Source organism: Opisthocomus hoazin, chromosome 7 (genome assembly GCF_030867145.1).
Source record: "Opisthocomus hoazin isolate bOpiHoa1 chromosome 7, bOpiHoa1.hap1, whole genome shotgun sequence".
Classification (NCBI taxonomy): Eukaryota; Metazoa; Chordata; class Aves; order Opisthocomiformes; family Opisthocomidae; genus Opisthocomus; species Opisthocomus hoazin.
This window is the reverse complement of record NC_134420.1, coordinates 51,331,803-51,352,553: the sequence shown is the minus strand read 5'-3', so window position 1 is coordinate 51,352,553 and position 20,751 is coordinate 51,331,803. Positions and strand designations below refer to the sequence as shown.

The 20,751-nt window shown below is 39.8% G+C and overlaps 1 protein-coding gene across 2 annotated transcripts in view; it reads left to right on the top strand.

Annotated features, from left to right (window-relative positions):
• The window catches only part of SEL1L (SEL1L adaptor subunit of SYVN1 ubiquitin ligase), a 44,038-nt gene extending 24,520 nt beyond the window's left edge, over positions 1-19,518 (top strand). The window contains exons 13-21 of one of the 2 annotated variants that reach the window (XM_075425869.1): positions 3,390-3,467; positions 4,655-4,717; positions 5,499-5,586; positions 5,831-5,979; positions 6,501-6,666; positions 8,300-8,371; positions 10,215-10,387; positions 13,947-14,075; positions 15,502-19,518. In XM_075425869.1, the coding sequence (XP_075281984.1) occupies positions 3,390-3,467; positions 4,655-4,717; positions 5,499-5,586; positions 5,831-5,979; positions 6,501-6,666; positions 8,300-8,371; positions 10,215-10,387; positions 13,947-14,075; positions 15,502-15,705 (1,122 nt within the window). In that variant the 3' untranslated portion in view covers positions 15,706-19,518. Of the gene's footprint in view, positions 1-3,389; positions 3,468-4,654; positions 4,718-5,498; positions 5,587-5,830; positions 5,980-6,500; positions 6,667-8,296; positions 8,372-10,214; positions 10,388-13,946; positions 14,076-15,501 lie in introns of both variants that reach the window. The other variant, XM_075425868.1, reaches the window with a different exon arrangement.
• The last annotated feature ends 1,233 nt before the right edge of the window (positions 19,519-20,751 follow it).

Genomic DNA, 20,751 nt, shown 5'->3' with positions numbered 1-20,751 from the left:
CTTCTTCCTCATGTTCAGCTGGAACTTCCTGTGCTTCCGTTTGTGCCCATTGCCCCTTGTCCTGTCGCTGGGCATCACTGAAAATAGTCTGGCCCCATCCTCTTCACACCCACCTGCAACATATTTATAAGGTCCCCTCTCAGCCTTCTCTTCTTCAGGCTGAACAAGCCCAGCTCCCTCAGCCTTTCCTCATAGGAGAGATGCTCCAGTCCCCTCATCATCTTCATAGCCCTCCTCTGGACTCTTTCCAGTAGCTCTTCGTCTTTCTTGAACTGGGGAGCCCAGAACTGGACACAGTACTCCAGATGGGGCCTCACTAGGACAGAGTAGAGGGGGAGGAGAACCTCCCCTGACCTACTGGCCACACTCCTCTTGATGCATCCCAGGATCCCGTTGGCTGCCTTGGCAGTCAGGGCACACTGCTGGCTCATGGTTAACCAGTCGTCCACCAGGACATCCAGGTCCCTCTCCGCAGAGCTGCTCTTCAGCAGGTCCACCCCAAGCCTGTACTGATGCATGGGGTTGTTCCTCCCCAGGTGCACTTGCCCTTGTTGAAATTCATCAGGTTCCTCTCTGCCAAACTTTCCAGCCTGTGCAGGTCACGCTGAATGGCAGCACAGCCTTCCAGCATATCAGCCACTCCTCCCAGTTTTGTGTCATCAGCAAACTTGCTGAGGGTACATTCTAAGTCTTCATCCAGGTCATTGATGAAGAAGTTGAACAAGACTGGGCCCAGTACTGATCCCTGAGGGACACCACTAGTTACAGGCCTGCAACCTGACTCAGCACCACTGATGACAACCCTCTGAGCTCTGCCATTCAGCCAGTTCTCAATCCACCTCACCGTCCACTCATCCAGCCCACACTTCCTGAGCTTCCCTAGGAGGATGTTATGGGAGACAGTATCAAAAGCCTTGCTGAAGTCGAGGTAGACAACATCCACTGCTCTCCCCTCATCTACCTAGCCAATCATGCCATCATAGAAAGCTATCAATCTTAAAGTCCCCTTGGTGAATCTATGTTGACTACTCCTGATAACCTTCTTTTCCTCCACTTGCTTAGAGATGACATCCAGAACGAGCTGCTCCATCATTTTTCCAAGGCTGGAGGTGAGGCTGACTGGCCTGTAGTTCCTTGGGTCCTCCTTCTTGCCCTTTTTGAAGAATGGAGTGACTGGCTTTTCTCCAGTCCACAGGCACCTCTCCTGTCCTCTAGGACCTCTCAAAGATGATGGAGAGTGGCTCAGCAATGACTTCTGCCAGCTCCCTCAGTACTCGTGGATGCATTCCATCGGGGCCCATGAATTTGTGAGCATCCAGATTGCTTAAATGATCTCTCACACAATCCTCCTTGACCAAGGGAAGGTCATCCTTTCTGTAGGCTTCCTCTCTTACCTCCAGCATCTGAGATTCCTGAGGGCCGGCCTTGGCACTGGAGACTGAAGCAAAGAAGGCATTCAGTAGCTCTGCCTTCTCTGCATCCTCCGTCACCAGGGCACCCACCTCGTTCAGCAGCGGCCCCACATTGTCCCTAGCCTTCCTTTTGCTGCTGATGTAGTTGAAGAAGCCCTTCTTGTTGTTTTTGACATCCCTTGCCAGCTTCAATTCCAGGTGGACCTTAGCCTTCCTTGTTGCATCCCTGCATGCTCTGACCACATTCCTGTACTCTTCCCAAGTGGCCTGTCCCTCTTTCCACATTCCATAGACCTTTCTCTTCCATCTGAGTTCCACTAGAAGCTTCTTGTTCCTCCATGCAGGTCTCCTGCCTGCTTTTCTAGATTTCTTTCTCAGGGGGATGCACCGATCCTGAGCATGGAGGAAGTGATGCTTAAACAGCGACCAGCTATCTTGGACCCCCCTGCCTTCTAGAGCCCTGACGCATGGGATTCATCAGAGTAGCTCCTTGAAGAGGCCAAAGTTAGCTCTCTGAAGTCCGAGGTTTTGATCCTACTTGTCACTGCAGCTGACGCTACCCCCAGCCTTCATATCCTCAACCAGTCCCTCTTTGTTCGTTAGTACAAGGTCCAGCAGCACACCTGTCCTCATTGGTTCCTCCACCACTTGCATCATAGTTATCATTGATGCTCTGCAGGAACCTCCTGGACTGCGTGTGCCTGGCTGTGTGGTCTTTCCAGCAGATATCAGGGTGGTTGAAGTCCCCCGTGAGAACCAGGGCCTGTGACTGTGAGGGTACTTTCGGCTGCCTGTAGGAGGCCTCATCAACTTCCTCCTCCTTGTCAGGTGGCCTGTAGTACACACCCACAACAGTGTCACCTGTATGAGCCTGTCCCTTAATTCTAACCCATAAGCTCTCCACTTGTTCTTCATCTGCCCCCAGGCAGAGTTCAGTACATTCCAGTTGCTCTCTCACATAAAGAGCAACTCCACCACCTCACCTTGTTGGCCTGTCTTTCCCAAAGAGTTTGTAGCCATCTATGACAGCATTCCACTCATGTGAGCTGTCCCACCATGTCTCTATGATTGCAATAAGATCATGGCCCTGCGACCACACACAGATCTCTAATTCTTCCTGCTTATTGCCCGTACTGTGTGCGGTGGTGTACAGACATTTCAGAGAGGAACTCGAGCAGGCTGGTTTCCCTGGAGGGGCGCAAGAGTATCTGCCATGTCCATGCCCACCCTTAACTTTGTTGGTCTTTTGCTTCTCAGCTTGGGACGCAGCTGAGAATCATTTGTCACTGCTCTGATTTGCCACACTTATTCCCAGCCAGATGGGATGGCTTGAGCATTGTGACTTTGCCCCCCACCCGCCCCAAGTCCTTTAGTTTAAAGCCCTCCACACCAAGTTGGCTAGCCTGCTGCCAAAGGTCCCCTTGCCTCTTCTAGACAGGTGTGTCCTATCCCTCCCTAACAGGTTATAATCACTGAAGAAAGTCCCATTGTCATAAAAACCAAAACCGAAGGCACCTGACAGGAGAAACTGCAGGTTCCTGCTTTCTCTACTGCTGCAGTGTTTTGTATCTAATAAATGCTGAAATCAATAGGATTTAGTAACCAATTTTTGCCTAGTTCTCAAGAAGTATTTTAACTGCCACTATAGTTTGACTCCACTGGTCTCACAAGGTTATTGCCTGATTAAATGTTCTTCACTGCACACTGATAGAACTCGAAGGGAATTTTCACAAACGCTTTTTAATTTTGTGGGCAGCTCATTCTTCATTAGAAGGTTAAACCTTCTGAATCTGAATTTTGCAGCAGACACGTTTTCTGCTTCTGGGCAAGTTCTTCAATGACTATTCAGTAATACAATAATCAGATTAGTCTAATAGTACAGTGGACTCCTCCTCGTACACAAAGTGAAGATGCTTCATCATGTCCATGCTAAACTGACTTCTTCAGCTGTTCTTCAATAATGCCTTTCTCCTTCAGATGTACTCCGAAGGAAGTGATGTTGTACCTCAGAGCAATGAAACAGCTCTTCAGTATTTCAAGAAAGCTGCTGATATGGTATGATTATCTCTAAGCTAGAAATACAGCATATGCACTAAAAAGTTGATGAGCTCAGAAATACTGCAAATGCTTCTTTCTGTGCACTTCCACGTGCATATACCTACTCCCAACTTCTGTCCCCGATTAGCCCATAATTAAACCCTGCTTGTCTAAGATGTCAGAAACTGCCTCCAGTTCTGGTCATGGTGCTTCAAGAAGCTGTGTTTTGCACAAGGAGTTGAACTGTCATGGATGCTGGCATCAGTATGAAATACTGTCCACCTAAATAGCCTGCAGTTCTGCTAAATCTTAATTTTCATTAATCCAGGTTGTCTTGTCACGGAAATTTACAGTGCACTGATAGTATTACTTTGATTCTGTTTTGTGGTCAGTGAACAATAATGGTTTTGGTTTTATACCTCTCATCTCATTGGAATGTTTGGGTTTTGGCTGTTAATCCCTCGTGTCTGTCTTTGACTTATGCCTTATGGTAGCCTTTGTACAGTTAAAGCATGAGTAGTCCTTAAGGAAAGATGATTAGCGTGTGAAACACAGTAGATGAAGTTTTGAAGGGTCTGTTGTAACATAACTGTCTTCATGGTTCTTGCATTGCACAATTAGATTGCCGTTCTACACCTCTGTCCTAGAGTAAGGATCTCTCAGTTTGCTAATTTCCTGCATTCACTGAAGGTTTCTGATGTGCCCCATTGCCTCTCCTGGCATTGAAGGAACACCATAGTGCATGCTTTTGCAGGGGCAGTGGTCAGTAATGCAGCCCACAGGACAGTCACCAATCTGCCCTTAAATTAACATAGATCCTCAGAGTTCCTGTAGTTGTTTTGGGACCTTCTGTAGCATCCAGAACATCTCAAACTTGGAAAAACTAAAGATGAAGAAGCTGTTAATGCCCCACCTTTCTATGGGTTCTACATCTCGTACGACATTTTGAAAGTGTACAGTAGACTTTCATAACTATTGTTGAAAGCTTTTCTTTTTCCTGTTAATCACCTGTGCAGTTACTGAACAAAAGTTACCAAAGATGCGATTTTCACCCTATATAACTATTACTTATTAAGAGCAAAATTACAAAGCAAATCTGTCTTAAGCATACTGTTTGTTTCAGTGATGTTAAAGGCATACCAAATTTGAAAGACACATCTGTAGGCTTTGCCTTTCTTTGCAGAAGTGTTTTCCTGTGTTTTCAGGGTAATCCAGTTGGACAGAGTGGATTAGGAATGGCTTACCTCTACGGAAGAGGTGTTCCAGTGGTAAGTTTTGACAGTCGTCTTTCTAATGATAGGTGATTGTGTAACTTCTTGTTGTCTAAAAACTTTTTCTCTGGAGAGAAGTACTGTGGAAGACTTAATTGTGAAGATTTCTGTTGCACTGAAAACTCCATGAGGAAATCTGTAATAAAAAAAAAAAATTCACTATGGAGTTAGCAGCTATGAAGCATGCTGCGTTCCCTCTAATAAGTTTGAAAATGTTGCTGAAGCTATTAGAAATGCATAGCAGTGTGAATTTTTAGTAGGAGTTTTGACCTTGGCTCTAATTTTCTTGTGAAATAAAACAAATTCTAACTCTCCCTATTTTGTGTATCTTGTGAGAGTGGAGGAACACTTTGAAACTTTTAATTAGTTCATTTGCCTTGTTGCTTTTTCCACAAGAAGATTTCTTGTCAAATTTTTAAATTTAGCTATGCAAACAGATATTAAGAAGTTGGGTTAGACCAGAGTTGAGGAAATATGTTAAATAATTGTTCTAGAAACAGAACAGGGTGTCCGTTCTGTTACGCAGAACTATTCATAGCAATGCTATATATGGATGCCAGCTTTGAGATGGCTACAGACTTAAGATATGCTGATATCATTGTAGGCTTTTTCACTTTTTGTTTCCAAATTTTGGCCAGGTGTATATTTCTGCACTAGAACATCTTGCTGTAATTTTTCTGTAATGTAGATCTATCCATCCCTGCAGGCATATTTTCTTTCTTTACTTAAATTGTGGTGTATTGCAAGGCTCTAATGATTGGACCAAATCTTCCTGCAGAACTATGAGCTAGCACTGAAATATTTCCAGAAGGCTGCAGAACAGGGATGGGTCGATGGACAACTTCAGCTAGGTTCCATGTATTACAGTAAGTGGCATTGAAACTGATTTGCTATGTCTAAGCATCTGCCCTTTCAGTAACTGTTCGCTAGGTGGCACTAGAAGCATAGATATGCTGCATGTAGAGTGGTATTACTGTATTGCATTTATTTTTTTTCCTAAGACTTTCACAACATTTTTCTTTAATAATTTTAAACAATAAGTACATACTGTATTTCATACAACTCTGCTTTTCAAGAGGAATGAATAGCAATGTCTCATTCTCTTTTTAGATGGCATTGGAGTCAAGAGAGACTACAAACAAGCTTTGAAATATTTCAACTTGGCCTCCCAGGGTGGCCACATTCTGGCTTTTTATAATCTGGCTCAGATGCATGCAACTGGCACCGGAGTGATGCGATCCTGTCATACTGCTGTTGAGGTAAGGTCATCCATTTATAAAGGTCAAATAATACTGACTTGCAGAAGGTTGGATATAACCACATCACCTTATGTAGGAAATTTGTCTTAGCTAAAATCCACTGGCAACTGCACAGCCAAGGCTATCAAAAGGAAAAGTGATATATTATCAAACTCCTTTGTTGATACGGCAAGTTTGTATTTACTTTATTAGCTTTGAAGAAAATCAAAAGAATGTAATACAAAGCAAACATTGGTATTTTGTAAGTACTGAATTCTTAATTTAGACATGGGTTTAAGTGTAACAAGAAAGCTGATTTTAAGAATAATTCTGAGTAAGCTGAATCTTGGCAATGTATTTGTTTAGTAACCTGTATCTTGAAGTAAGCCTGTCTTAAGCAGTGAGTTCATCTATCAAGTTTCTTCTGTGAAATGTAAATATTTTGAACAGGCATTTGAATGTTATAGGTTTATCTCTTGCAAAACCTAAATTTCGGAAGATACTGACAACCAGTCTGCTCCCCCCTTTTTTTTCCTCTGCAGTTGTTTAAGAATGTGTGCGAACGGGGACGTTGGTCTGAAAGACTGATGACTGCCTATAACAGCTATAAAGATGGTGATTCAAATTCTGCTGTGGTTCAATACCTTCTTCTGGCAGAACAAGGCTATGAAGTTGCACAAAGCAATGCTGCTTTCATACTTGATCAGAGTAAGGACCTGAATTTGTACTGAAAGCTGGTTTTGGGTTTGGGTTTTTTTTTTGGAGTTGGCATGCAGTAGCCCATTTAGTACATCGCTAGAGTGCTTGAAGATATAATTACATGGATCTTACTCAGTTAGAACTCGAATGAGACTCTTGTCGTCTTTCCTGCTCTTGACACTGGAAAGCAGTTAGTTTAATTTTCACCTCTAAAGATAGCTTTCTGGCCTAAAAATTAGAGTACGCTTAAATTGTGACTTACGGGATTTAAAAAATGGGATAGGGAGAGAATGCTTTAGAAACTTTCAAAGTGCTGAGAAGTTTCTTCTCTGGACATCCTAAACACAGCCTTAACATTTTATTTTTAAATCCCTAAAGTAGGAGTTGTATTAGTTTTACCGTTGGCCTCTACTATTTATACAAGCTTCAGTTTCCTTTCTTCTTTATTGTGTAATGTCTTTTCTCAGCGCTTTTTTTCCCCCTGATTTTTTTGTAACATCACTTGTACTACTCCTGAAGCAGGGACGAAGAGCTGAGCAGTTGGCTCTGCTAGATTTGAAAAAACTTGTCCCAGGTCTCTTACTGCAACTCAGTGGCTAGACAGTGAATTTCTTTGAGTTTGAGGTCATAGGGAAACAGTGGAAGTACAAGTGACAAATCTTTTTAGAAACTACAAAGCCCAGTATTTTAATCTTTCTGGATCTCAAATCCAGAAATCTACGTGTCTCATTACCAGCTTTAGGGCTCTGTATCGTAATATAAAAATCAGCCAATGGTGGCTGATAGGCTAATCTAACATCTTAATTTCCAGTTAATGTTTTTCAAAAGTGCCTTAGTGACTCATATTTAGATAAGCTTCAGCAATGACAGTCTTGGGTAGGAGTGCATTCTTGTAAAGAAATAGTTTCTTCCCCTGGGTTAAAATTCTGATTGTCATTACTCAGATATATCTGCATCTTGACTGGAAATTAATTTTAAATTATTTTATACACTTTATACAGAAAATCCACATGTCAGCTGTGAGATAATATAGCTGAAACCATACTTACACTAGAAGTGGAAAAAGTTATAAATCCTTTGAACTGTCTGAACTCTAATACTTCAGCAACCCTCAATTTATGACATGGACAAGTAAAATAACTTCTGTTCTGAAGCAGCTGCAGCACTGCTGTATAAAATGTGCAGTCTCTGGCTGGTTAAGGAAATTAAGCCTTCGTTTTACTTGACTAGTCTAGTTTTTCAGATGGTCAACCTAAATTAACTTATACTTTAGCCTTGTTTTTGAGTGCACTTTTGTCAGAGCCCAGATCGTGTGCTCTTAAGACTTGCATCTCCTGGCATTCCTCAAATATGCTTCAGAATCTGCTAGATCAGGAATGGAAGAGACACTTGGTAAGCAGTATTTTAAGGTGAAAGGATACTGTTTGTTCCTAGCTCTTACGTGGGCAGATATATGGAAAGACTGTATAAATGAAAGGGTTTATTACAAATTTTGGATGGGTTGAATCTTTTTTGTGCTACAGCATAGATTACTTCAAGGTTTTAATTCATTTCAGCAGACTGAATATAAGCATGGGGGTGTTTTGTGGTCTTGCATGCATATACCATGCTCCCATTTAAGAGTTACTTTCTTCACTAGAAGAAGCCAGCATAGTAGGAGAAAATGAAACCTATCCTCGAGCTTTGCTTCACTGGAATAGAGCAGCTTCTCAAGGTATGTCTGTAACTCACAGTTCCATTTAGTTTATTTTTAGTAGAGCCATGTCATGATTCATTTCCTTTTTTTTTATGAAAAAGGAGGGAAAGCTTACCTCCTTCTGTTCAACATCAGTTATATTCCACATAGGGTAGTTGCTTTTCTTTGTTCCATTGTTAGTTATAATGTCATTGCAATACGCTTGCCGTTCTGAGGTCCTGAAGATTAAAAGGGCTAAAACACAAATGTAGAATCATAGAATGCTTTGGGTTGGAAGGGACCTTTAGAGGTCATCTAGCCCAACCTCCCTGCAGTAAGCAGGGACATCTTTAGCTCGACCAGGTTGCTCAGAGCCTCATCTAACCTGACCGTGAATGTTTCTAGGGATGGGGCCTTCACTACCTCTCTGGGCAACCCGTTCCAGTGTTTCACCATCCTCACTGTAAAAAAAATTTCTTCCTCATATCTTGCCTAAATCTACCCTCCCTTCGTTTAAAACTATTGCTCCTGTCCTGCAGGACCTTGCAGTTGGCCTTGTTGAACCTCACAAGATTCACACAGGCCCACCTCTCCATCTTGTTCAGGTCCCTCTGGATGGTCTCCCGTCCTTCTTGCATGCCAACCGCACCACTTAGCTTGGTGTCATTTGCAAACTTGCTGAGGGTGCACTCGATCTCGCTGTCTGTCATTGATGAAAATATTAAACAGTACCTGTCCCAATATGTGCCCCTGAGGGACACCACTTGTCACTGGCATCCATTTGGACATTGGGCCATTGACCACTATCCGCTGGCTGCGAACATCCAACCAATTCCTTATCCACTGAACAGTTCACCCATGAAATCCGTGTCTCCCCAGTTCAGGGAGAAGGGTGTTGTGGGGGACTGTGGTGAGGCTTTACAGAAGTCCAGAGAGATCACATCTGTTGCTGTCAAGGAATGTATGGTGTGTTTCTTTTGCCATTACATATGGAATTGTAGAGCAGTGTTAAAGAGCATTAGGAATGCTTACAGTGACTTCTCTAAAAATAAATCCACTTGGAAAAATAGATACAAAGTAGCCTTCAGAATTTTGGTAGTTGTTAACTATTTGTAAGAAATGCAATTTCCTATTCAAAGCAAACACAGCTCAGTGATGAAGAGTGTGCTCTGTGTCCAAACAACCCACGTTTAAACTCTGGTGCTTGTGATCCTGTCCGAAAATAAGCAAAACTAAACTTTATCATTGAATATCTCAGTGTGAGGTCTCTGACTTTCATATGGTGCATCTACATTAATGTCTGTCTACTAGCTTTTTACTTAAGAGCAAGTATATAACGCAAATTGAGCCTAAGAGTTTTGCCTAAAAAATCTTCAGACCTACTTGGATTTTAGTAGAGGGTTATAAATTAAGAAGATGGAATGGTTGAGTATTCGATTACCATATAATAAGAGGCTTTATTTTTCAAGTTCACAGCGTCTCTGTTTCAAAAACAAAGCTGAAGCCCTTAATTACTATATAACAAATGAAAAGTTTTTCTGTAATAAGTGGCTATGAACAACATGCTACAGCTTTTCAACTGATGCCACTAAAAAGCAATAAAAATGTTGGTAGGATTACTGGGAAGAGGACTTGCCTGAAAATAGAAATCAGTTGCATTTTGGTTAGCTAAACCCATTTAAGAAAACAAAAAAAATACAACAACAACCCAAAATAAAAAAAAAAAAATGAACAAAAAGGCAGCTGAGAGAAGGAAAAGGGGAAACAGTTTGTGCAAATTGTGGAAAGTAATACTAAAGCCCTTATTGCATCTTCATATCAAACTAAAATGCTTTCTTTGCCTAGCTGTTTTATTTTGTTATTGTTATTTCTTGATTTATAGGATATACCGTTGCAAGAATTAAACTTGGAGATTACCATTTTTATGGTTTTGGTACTGATGTTGATTATGAAACTGCATTTATTCACTATCGACTGGCATCAGAGCAACAGCACAGTGCCCAAGCAATGTTTAATCTGGGCTATATGCATGAGAAGGGATTGGGCATTAAGCAGGTAAGCTGTGGGCTGGTAGTCTGCGTCATTACAATGCATTTACTAATATCAGATTAACCACTACTGCGCTTTGGGTACTATATTACCACTTAGTAGGAATTAGCATGTCTCCTAATACATTCTCTAATGGCAGATGGATAAGTATATCCACTTCATGCTTACCTATATGAAGAAATGAGACGCAGACAGGGGGAAAACTCTTTGCCCAAAATTGTGAAGATTGACAAAAAGAGTGCCATATGCTTGAGTATTGCTTTCAAGACTTCGAAGTGTAATGAAATGAATGCAAATTAATTCCAGGTTCAGAGTATTTTAGCATAAGATTGTTCTTGTCCTCTGAAACACTGGTTAATTTCTTTGCTGTATCATGACATTTTGCAAACAAGTTCTGTGCCATCTTCAAGTAACAAACCATAAGCACCAACAAAACAATGTGGTTATTAGCTGTGGTTTTTCAAATTAGGCTGGGCCACAGTTTGCTTTACAAACGACAATGCCTGAAAGAAGGCAGTATATCTGTTTCTCTTAGGAAGCCTATGGTGTATTGCTGTCCATGAGTTAACTAAAACTTAGGGAATCCACAGCACTGGTTCTTGTATGTGTCAAAATAATGTAATTAGTAATTGCTTACTGATTTTGAGCAGCCTACATTAATGTATGATTAATTCATGCAGTTAATGTATGGATTTAGTAATATCCTCGGGGTTACCTGAAACTATAAGAATGGTTTCATTTTCCTTATTTTCAGTAAGCTTCAACATTAGTTTTTTGTCTAGGTATACACCTTTTAATTATCCTGTTGGTCTATTAAAAGACTAATTTTTGCTTCTTTCCCCCTAAATTTTTGGCGAAAGTTCAGAACAGTGAAGGGCAAGTCTTAGGTCAGTATTGTTATTTTGGCAGCAGCAAGCAATAAACATTTGAAAACTGCTTACTGACTTAGCTGTGGAAGTGAGAGTATAGTACACAAACAGCATTATTTCTAAAGCTTATCTTCAAACTTTATTGTAGGACTATTTTCTCTTTTTAACTGAGTCCTCAAAACTAGTCAACTTCTGAAAATGAGCTTGCAGCTAAAAGCAACAGTGCTAGAGTTGGGAGGTTTTCTTTAAAAAAAAAAAACAACACATCTTTTCAGACATGGACTTTTTTATTTCTTCTGCTTCTGCCTTGAAAACAACCCAATTTAGAGCAAGTAATAAAAACTGAAAATGTTATTACATCATGTTCAGCATAACTGCTAAGAATTTGAGAAAAATTAGTCCTAGTGCTATCATTTGCACAGAGTTCTCCAACCTGAAGCAGAGATGGCTACACATAGATAGCTAAAATGAGTATACAGGGGCTCACTATGAGTGTATGCAGCCTTGCTTTATGCAGATGGATGATACTTTCCTCTCATACAGATCCATTGCGGAAGGAAGAGTTGAAGTGTAAGGGAAATAGAGGTAATTAATACAAGTATGGGAAAGGAGCACTGAGAATGTCTGAGCAAGGAAATGCCATGTATAAAAACAGTCTTAGGAATTCTGGATATGTAATGTCTTTGCTTGCTGTGTCCTAAAACTTTACAACTGTAAGATAAGAGGATGGAGATCTAGGACTGACTAGATAAAGACCAAAATGGCGCTGGGCTTGGATATTCTGAAAAAGGCTAAGACTGAGTTTTGGGTGAAGCAAAAGAATATTTGTCTTTCCTTTCCCAGAATGGGAACTACTGAATTTTGAGCACCTGTGAAAATGACTGACAGTTAAAATCATGCTTCCTGATGTAGCAGATGATATTTAGCACTGAAATGTGCTCTTCCACTAGAGGCCTGTGGAAGGGACATGTGAAGACTTTAGCACTATAGTACCTAATGAATTGGCAATTTAGTCTGTTGAAGAAAGGAATGTGTACTCTCAGTCTCTCTCTACCTATGTCTGCGTCATTAAGATTGCAAGCGCTCCGGAGTGAAGGAGAATGATCCAATAGCATGGCCTGCGCAACTTCAGGTCACTGTTCGTTCTGGATAATCCTGCATAAATATGGTCTTTCTTACTGGGGTGTTTTTCCCAAACAGCTTTTGCCTTATTCTCTCTTTACGTATTGAATAAATAGTCTTTCTTACACATAGGATTCTATGCTATACTTACTGTTCATAGATGGTTTTCACACTCATACCAGGTCAATGCCAAATCAGATTCCGAAATCTCAGTGTGTACGTTGTTACGCGCTTTTCATAGATTTAATGTTGTCCAATTCCTGAGGCTGCATGTCAGAATGAAGACTATTGCCATATACTGCTCAAAGTAAGAACGAATTAATTTTCACAAACCAATTTTCTCATGGTCTTCTCATAAGATTGGCATGGTATTTCAGTGCTATGTGTATGTTAAAGCTCAGACTCCTACAATTCTCACTTGTCTGTCAAGTGAGAGTGAAGAATGTATAAACAGAATGAAGTGTTTGTTAATTAGAAATGAAAATAAGCCATGAATTAGGATCTGCTTCTACACTGACACTAGCACAGTATAAAGGAGGTAAGGAAACTCTTTTAAATAGTTACACAAGTTAGACTTGCCAGGCTCAAGGATTATTCAGAGTTGTTCTATTGAATTGAAGTACTAAAGGTGAGCTAGTGTATCTCATTCACATAATGTCTTGATTTTCATATCGTTATTTCTACATATGTTATGGAACTAAGCTTTGCTGTATTAATGAGCAGAAAATCTTTATGGTATTTCACAATCTGGATAAAATTATAAAATTAATATGTGGCATGAAGTGCTGGAGATTTCTCATATTTTAAGTGTCCAACTTGGAGTACTTGCAGAGGTAGGTCTTACACAGACCTCTCCTTCACATCACTGAGTGAACATAGGCAGTTTGTATGCAGGTGTCCTAACGTTGCACAGTGTGTACCTGAAGCAGAGCCAAAAAAACCCCATAAGCAAACAAGGGAAATTAAACTATTCAGGTACGCATATCCTCTGTTCTTCTTGCTATAGTTGATGCTTGTTCCAACTGCCACGGAAGAGAGCACTCATTTAAGCTCTTCCTAAAGTTGCTGGCTGTTTGTGCTCATGCTTTTGCCAGGCTGCCCTCGCTAATGAAACTCTGTTTTGGGTAAGGACTAGAATCTAATTTGGGAGTATGTGCAGAAATGGTTAGAACTAGCACTATGCAGCCGGCTTACTGTAATATAACTGGGAGGAGTTGCTGGTGCGTACTCCTCAGTGACTTGTATTTTCTTAGTTAGAGTGTACTAGAGTTGCCTAAATATGTGCCTTAGTTTACAGTGCATAGGTTGAATATTACAAAACTCTTTGTGATCTTCAATTCTAGCATCAGTTACGATAGCTTCATCCTTAGATCGAAGCTTCCTTTTACTTCGCTGTTCAAAGGTGAATATCCTTCAGAAAAAAAGGGGAAGTTTTACTGAATGGTTTTCATTTAACTTGACAAAAAAACGTGTCTTCAGATGACAATATACAATAGCGTATAGAAAAAGCTCTACACATTATGGTTAATTGTTCAAGTTCTTCAAAATTGAGATTTGTATTTTCTTAACCTTAGGATATTCATCTTGCAAAACGATTCTATGACATGGCAGCTGAAGCAAGCCCAGATGCTCAGGTTCCAGTCTTCCTAGCACTTTGCAAGCTTGGAGTGATTTATTCCTTGCAGTATGTACGAGAAATCAATGTAAGTAATGCAGCATTAAAAGGAAAAAGAGCAAATGTGTTTTCTGTATTTAAAAGAAGCTTGAGTTGTAATCTCACTTAAGTAGAAGCCTTACTTGAGCCTTCTGAAAACTTAGGATAGATGTGGTTTGTGTTGTTGCATATTAAAAAAGTTAGTGAAGATGTGATTGCTATTGCTTACTTGTGCAGTCGTGCGAAACTGAAATGTGCACAGCCAGTGCTCTTCTGTGCTGTTCCTAATTTCCCTAACCTGTTTGACTGTTCTTATCCATGACCATCTGCTATCAAAGTTAAGCAGGTGATTACAAGACATAATTGCTGTTTAGGAAAAAAGAAATACTTTTTTGTAGTCCTGATTCTCATTCTATTTTATGTTCAGCTGTAACAATCCTACTTGAGTTGTGTTTGACTTCTATGGGAAAAACATATTACTTGTATTAGATAGTTTCACTATTGTGCAGAGTTTCTGCTGAGCGATGGCACTGAAAAAATATTTGCCTGGAATTCAGATGAATTCTTTCAATATATAGTGTCTGAAATATTTCTCAGTATTCTGACATCTTACTGTGTTTTGGATTACTTAATAATTTCAGATGGTATGGAAGTTACTACCACTTAGAGCAAATGCAAGTTCAGGTAATCCAGCTGAGTTTGACAAAATTTAATAGTTTTGAGACTGGGGATTTTTGGGAGTGTACAGTCAAAATACTCTAAATCAATTGAGCAAATACCATGTAGCACTCGCAGCAGCTAGTATGCAGAACACAGATATTCCAAGTTTTAAGTCATCTGATGCAGGCTTAAATTGACAATTACTCTGTAGTACTATCAGATACAGTAGTGAAGCATGAAGTGTGTTGTCTAATGCTTATGCGAATGGAAGTCTGATAAAAAAGCAGTTCAGTCAAAACTAACAGTAAGTCACTTGAATTCCCTGTACCTTATCTGCACGAATCTCAGCGTTGTACCACTTAAGTATGCTGGGGCTTAATGTTTTGTCATTCATGGTAGTCTGCTGATGGCTTCCAGTTTGGCTGAACTGATCAGTTCAGGTCTCTGTGTATGTGGTACTTGCTCCTCTTTTCTTTAAGACATCTAGGACGGTTACATACCTCATTCTGATTTAAATTGTGTGCTGTAATGCTCTGTATGTGAAAGCCACAAAACTACATATTGAGAACCTTAGTCTCTAGAACAGAAAATAGAATAGCTCATCCTGTATAGCATGGCTTTTAGTCTTATTGGCATTTAGTTCCTGGAAATTAAGAATATCACTGATGTGATACTATTTTTTCAGAGAGGAAAAGAGCTACTGAAGTTTTAAAACTAGTACTTGTACGTGAAGGATGTTACAAGTCAAATTTAAAATCAAAGTAACTTCCTATTCTTGCTCTTTGACATAATGATGTGGACTTCTCGTTTCTTAGATAAGGGAGATATTCTCACATATTGATATGGACCAGCTACTGGGGCCTGAGTGGGACCTTTACCTTATGACCATCATCGCCTTGCTTCTGGGAACAATTATAGCTTACAGACAAAGGCAACATCAAGCAATTCCCAGACCAGCAGGACTGCGGCCAGCTGTGCCTCAACAAGAACCACCGCCAGAGCATCAACCACCACAATAGCAACAAGAGCCTCAGTCAAAGAACTGGATTTTTCCAAAAGGAACAATTTTCATTGTGATTTAGGACTTTGGATCAACGGTCCCTCCCCCAAAAGAGGCGCAAAGAAGTTTTTCAAAAAAAAAAAAAGAAGTCTGAAGGCTGCTTAGAATGATGCCTTTTTTCAGGGATAAGAAAATTCTTTTGAAACTGATTTGAATGTTATTTCAGTGCCAATGGAATAACACTGGCTTTTTTCGTGGAAACAGAAGAGTGCTACTACAAAAATGTTGCCTGCTGTATGTAGTTCCTCTTTATTCAGAGTCTTTTTCATCTCCTAGAGAGAGCAGAAGGCTAGCATTGGAAGGTTTTTTGCCTGCTTGATAGCAGTTGCCCTATATAAAAGTAGTAACAATAATAATTTATGGCAAATTTAAGTCCAAGAAGCTGAACTATATTCAAACTCTACAAAGACTAGAGCTGTATGAACTTGTATTCTGATCTGCATCCCAAGTATTTCTACAATCCTTATTTCGTAATTTCTTACATTTTGGTCTTTTATGCTGTCTTGGATGATTTAACATGGATTATTTATAAACTCTGTAAAACTTAGCTAGCAAACATGCCACTCTCTATTTGTGCTTTTTTGTTTTTAGTATTTTCCTCCATTCCCCTTAGAGTAGACAGTTCTCGGCAGACACTGTGTAGCCCAGGAGGTGGATTGGGACAGGTTGGGTCGGTAAAGCTCATCAGTTGAAAACTATCCACACAGTGCCCAGATCTCACATCCTTCTAAAACTTTTTTGGAGCCTGCGTACTTTGAAATACTTCATGATATGAAAACAAATTAGTAGTGTTCCTAAACTACTTAAACTTGCCCTTACAAAGAGACTGAGTCTAGACTGCAGAAGGCACCAGTATTACTGTGGACACTGAAGAAAGGACAGAGCCAGAAATCTCTGTGAGTTAGCTTACTTTGTTGTTGTTGTTTTTAGAGGTTGGAAGTTCTGTATTTAATTTTCAACAATCCTGTAAGTGATCTGCACTGCAAGAAGGAAACGTATGTCATATGTCATGCATGCATCTGTTTAATGCATCTATGAAAAAGGGCCTCAAAGATGCATACTCTCTACAGAAGGGCATGGGCTTATGCCAGTGATGCTACTCCAGAGTTTGGCTGACTGATCAAAATCGTATGTTAGATTACAGCAGTGCTCTGGCTGTCGCCAGCCTCTCTTGTACCTGGCATACATGGGAGAGTCAAAATAAGGTCTCTGGCTGTGCCATCTTGAGGGTGCCTTGTAATAAGAAAATCCAGAGAGAAAGAAGACTAATGGTTTATGGCTGCTTGATACCACCAGGTCTGTGCAAAGGCCTTTTAAGAAGTGTAAAGAATATGAACTGTGGACTGATGTTTTTAGACTGCAAGAGGAATCTTCACTTTTCATTGAACTATAATTTCAGGGGTTGGGGGTGGGAAGCAGAAGGGGAGTAGCTTAGAGGCAAGAAATGCAGAAGTTTCTGTTCTTATTTACCAGTGGCAGTTAAATATTTCTGTACTAGCATTAAAACCTCTGAATATTCTGTCTTAAAGCTGAACAAAATACAACTGAGGAGGCTTTAGCTGTTTTCTGACAAAAGCTGTTGTGTTTGAAGGGTTAAGGGCTTCCTTTCATGCAAATATTTTTCCAGTGGATTGGCAGCAACCTATCAAAACGCTTCATTTAGAATTGACATTTTGATATGGTTTCAGACTTGGTACATTTGTAAGGAGACCGTTGCACAATAGATCTGTAGTTTGGGAAAGAAGAGAAGCAATCCACTGTTTTGTATACTGAAATGTCATGGATGACTAGTATTAAAATATAGGTAGATCTTCTCAGTACTTCAAAATGCTTGTGCTGTTTAAGTGAAGACAGATCTTTCATTTTAGCTTGGAGGGTTGCAGCATGTGAAAGAGGAACATCTTGTTCAGTCTTAATCATCACTAGCAGATGGAACAGTATTGAGCTTAAATGTAGTGTCTAAAATGTACAGCACTCCCCAGCTGCATTTATAAGATATCTGTGACTTCTGAACACTCCCTCTGAAGTATTTTTGCCTCTGTCACTTAATAGCTCTTTTTAGCTTGGCATGAATAAATTAAAGATTATATGGAAAATGTTTTTCAGTTAAATACCATTGGTTCATTGGTCTCTTAGGATGTTTAACAATTTTGTTACTGCATTATTAAAATGTTTTGGTTGTTTGATCTACTAGAGCTAAATTCTAAAAGCTCTGTCCTATTTGCATGAGAATCTCTCAGCATTGCTGCTATGTGACAGTCTTACAGCTGACTTTCACTGAACCTAATGCATTTTTACATTCAAGAAATCAGCAGAAGAAAATGATTGAAGATCAGCAAGTTATTTCACTTTAAAGAACTGCTTTTTGAAGAAGTGATAAGGAAGTCTTTCTCCTGCTTTTCTCCCTTCCACCAAATTACTACCGCTAACTTTTTCAGATGACATTTATTTGAATGAAGTGGTAGTAGTAAAAAGGTACTTACCACAAGTAATGGCGAGTTAACTCAGGGATTAAAGAAACGAATATGTTTTTTCTAAATCAGTTGCCTACAACATGACTTAAGTTTTTGTGACAATCCCTTGCTACTCTGTTCTCAAACTTGTATTTTGAGGGAAGTATATTTAACTGTTACTAGCAATATGTTTCTTGTTCTGCACTCAGTTTATCAAGCAGCTATTTTCCTAAAGGAGCTGGGTTGCTCATTTTGCTGCAGTGAAGTACTATTCCCTTTTGGTAGCACACAGGTTGTCTTAAAGTTTATATGCAAGCGTGTTTTAGAAGGGAAACTTGATTTAGGAGAACCCTTTCTGGATATGTTCAGCATGTTTTGAATGGAAAAATTGTATTCCTTGTCTGTAGTAATATGGACCAGAGCCTGCCTATTTGATCTTCCCAGACACATGCTTTTCTCTCCCTGGACGGAGAATGGAACTGGAGAGCAGTAACTGTTGTTGGTGGGAGTTTGATATGTAGGAAAACTGGAAAGATATGGGGAAAACGTTGTTCTGCATCTCAAATTATTGATCAAACACACTAGCTGTTCTTGTTGGTTGAAAGAAATGCTGAACTGTTGAGAAAACAGGATTCTAGTTCATCACTCTAGTGAAACTTGTCCCAGAGCTGTCTGAAATAATTTTGGTTGCTTACATTGTCCCATGATGGACAATATAAATAGAAGATAAGGCCTTTGATACGAACACCCCAAGGAGACTCTTATGAGACAGTTTTACACACTTTTTAGTCATCTTCCATAAGTCATCTGCTCTTACTAAAGTTAAAAAAAAAAAGGCAACAAAACAACAAACTATCAAATGTTACTCTTTTTGGAGAAGAGCGTTAAAACATGGATATAAAAGGACTTCTAAGACTATGCATTATCTGGTTCCCACCTATTATATACTAGTTTTGGCCTATGAAAGGGGATCACACTCACCTTTGCAAGTTGCTTCCTTTTTAGATAGGCAACAATGAACTGAAATTCTATTTTTGTTTCAGAGAATATTAAATTGAAAAGATTTAGTTTGATTTGAACTACTGCAAATGCATATGGCAAATAGGGACTATTAGGAGGAACCCTTTGTTTTTATCAGCTGCAGTTCTTTAAAGGGTCTTGTAGGAGTTTTGTAAATTTATTTTGTATTTAAAATCAGTATAAAGGCTGGTCAAATGTAATATAATTGTATAAACAAATTCTGTTAATAGAAAGATGTACAGATTCATTTTGTACTGTATCTTTAATCTTGTGAAATAAAGATACCACCTGTGTGGTTACCCTGTGTGGTTATGATAACAGAAGATGTCAATTATTAGTTGTATGCCCTGACGTGCCACTGCTAAATGTATCCCTTCCTGTAAGGATACTCACACTTCTTTCACTTTTATTCCTTTTCAGAAAATAAATCTGTTAATTTAGGAGGGGCATAGAAAAGGGAATAGAAAATTGTGTTGCATCTTCAGCTGTGCTAGAAACTTGCCCTCTGTGTGTGTGTATGTGTGTGACCCTTTCTTCTGTACCTACAGCATCTGTACCGTGTGTGGCAGACACAGAACTGCTGTGTGACTCGAGAATAGTCACCAGTAACTTTAGGATTACTATTACATTTTCAGTACTAATACAGGGATAATACAGTGACTAGAAATAGATACCAGGGGAGGGACTTCTCCAAGCTGACAAGTTTTGCTTGCTTTTCAGGCCTTTTTCGACCCACTCATCTCTTCGGGCTGCTCCTGTTGAGACCGAGTCCTCCCTCATAAATGTGTTGTGTTGGTTTGCTTTCCAGTATGCTTATTGATTTGGAAGGAAACAGGAAGAAGGAAAGCAAGGAGGCTGAGGGAGCAATGCTGATGATTATGGAAGGCATCAATAGGTGAACTGTCTCGGGCACCAGCCCAAGTCACACAGTTTGCTGAAGTATTTGGAGGCTTCCCACGTTGTGTGCTGCTGCCAACAGCACTTGCTGCAGGTAGGGAACAGAAGTGCTGGTACTAAAACCAGCTTGAGTCTGACTAGCTCAAGCTTAGTGAGGTCATCCCTCACCTTCCAAAAGAGCCCATGGCTTGAGATACGATTGCTGATGTGCTCAAGTGAGCTGGGGGCAGAAGTGTAGATACCTTATTTGACTTGTAGCCTGCAATAGGGAGTTGTTTTCTGTTTTTCTGGTATTTGCTTTGGTTTCCTGGCTTGGTTAGTTTTGTTTGGTTTTTTTATGTTGCTTTATTGCCCCCAGTCTAAGACTAAACGTCTTGATTTAAAATGAAAATATTAATAGAAAGTATAGTTTGTAAACCTGCAACACCTGTTTCATTAGAATGTGTTATTTGGTATAATGTCAAAATGTTCTTCCTCATCTCTAAATGATCATGAGCTTAACGGTATTTCTGAATTCTGACTTTAATTCCTGTTTTTATAAAGACTTATTGAGGCAGAAAATATCACTCTAGTCTACTTGTTGCAAAAAAAAATTCAGAAAATTACTTCTTCCGAAGCTAAGTTGAGGGAGGGCG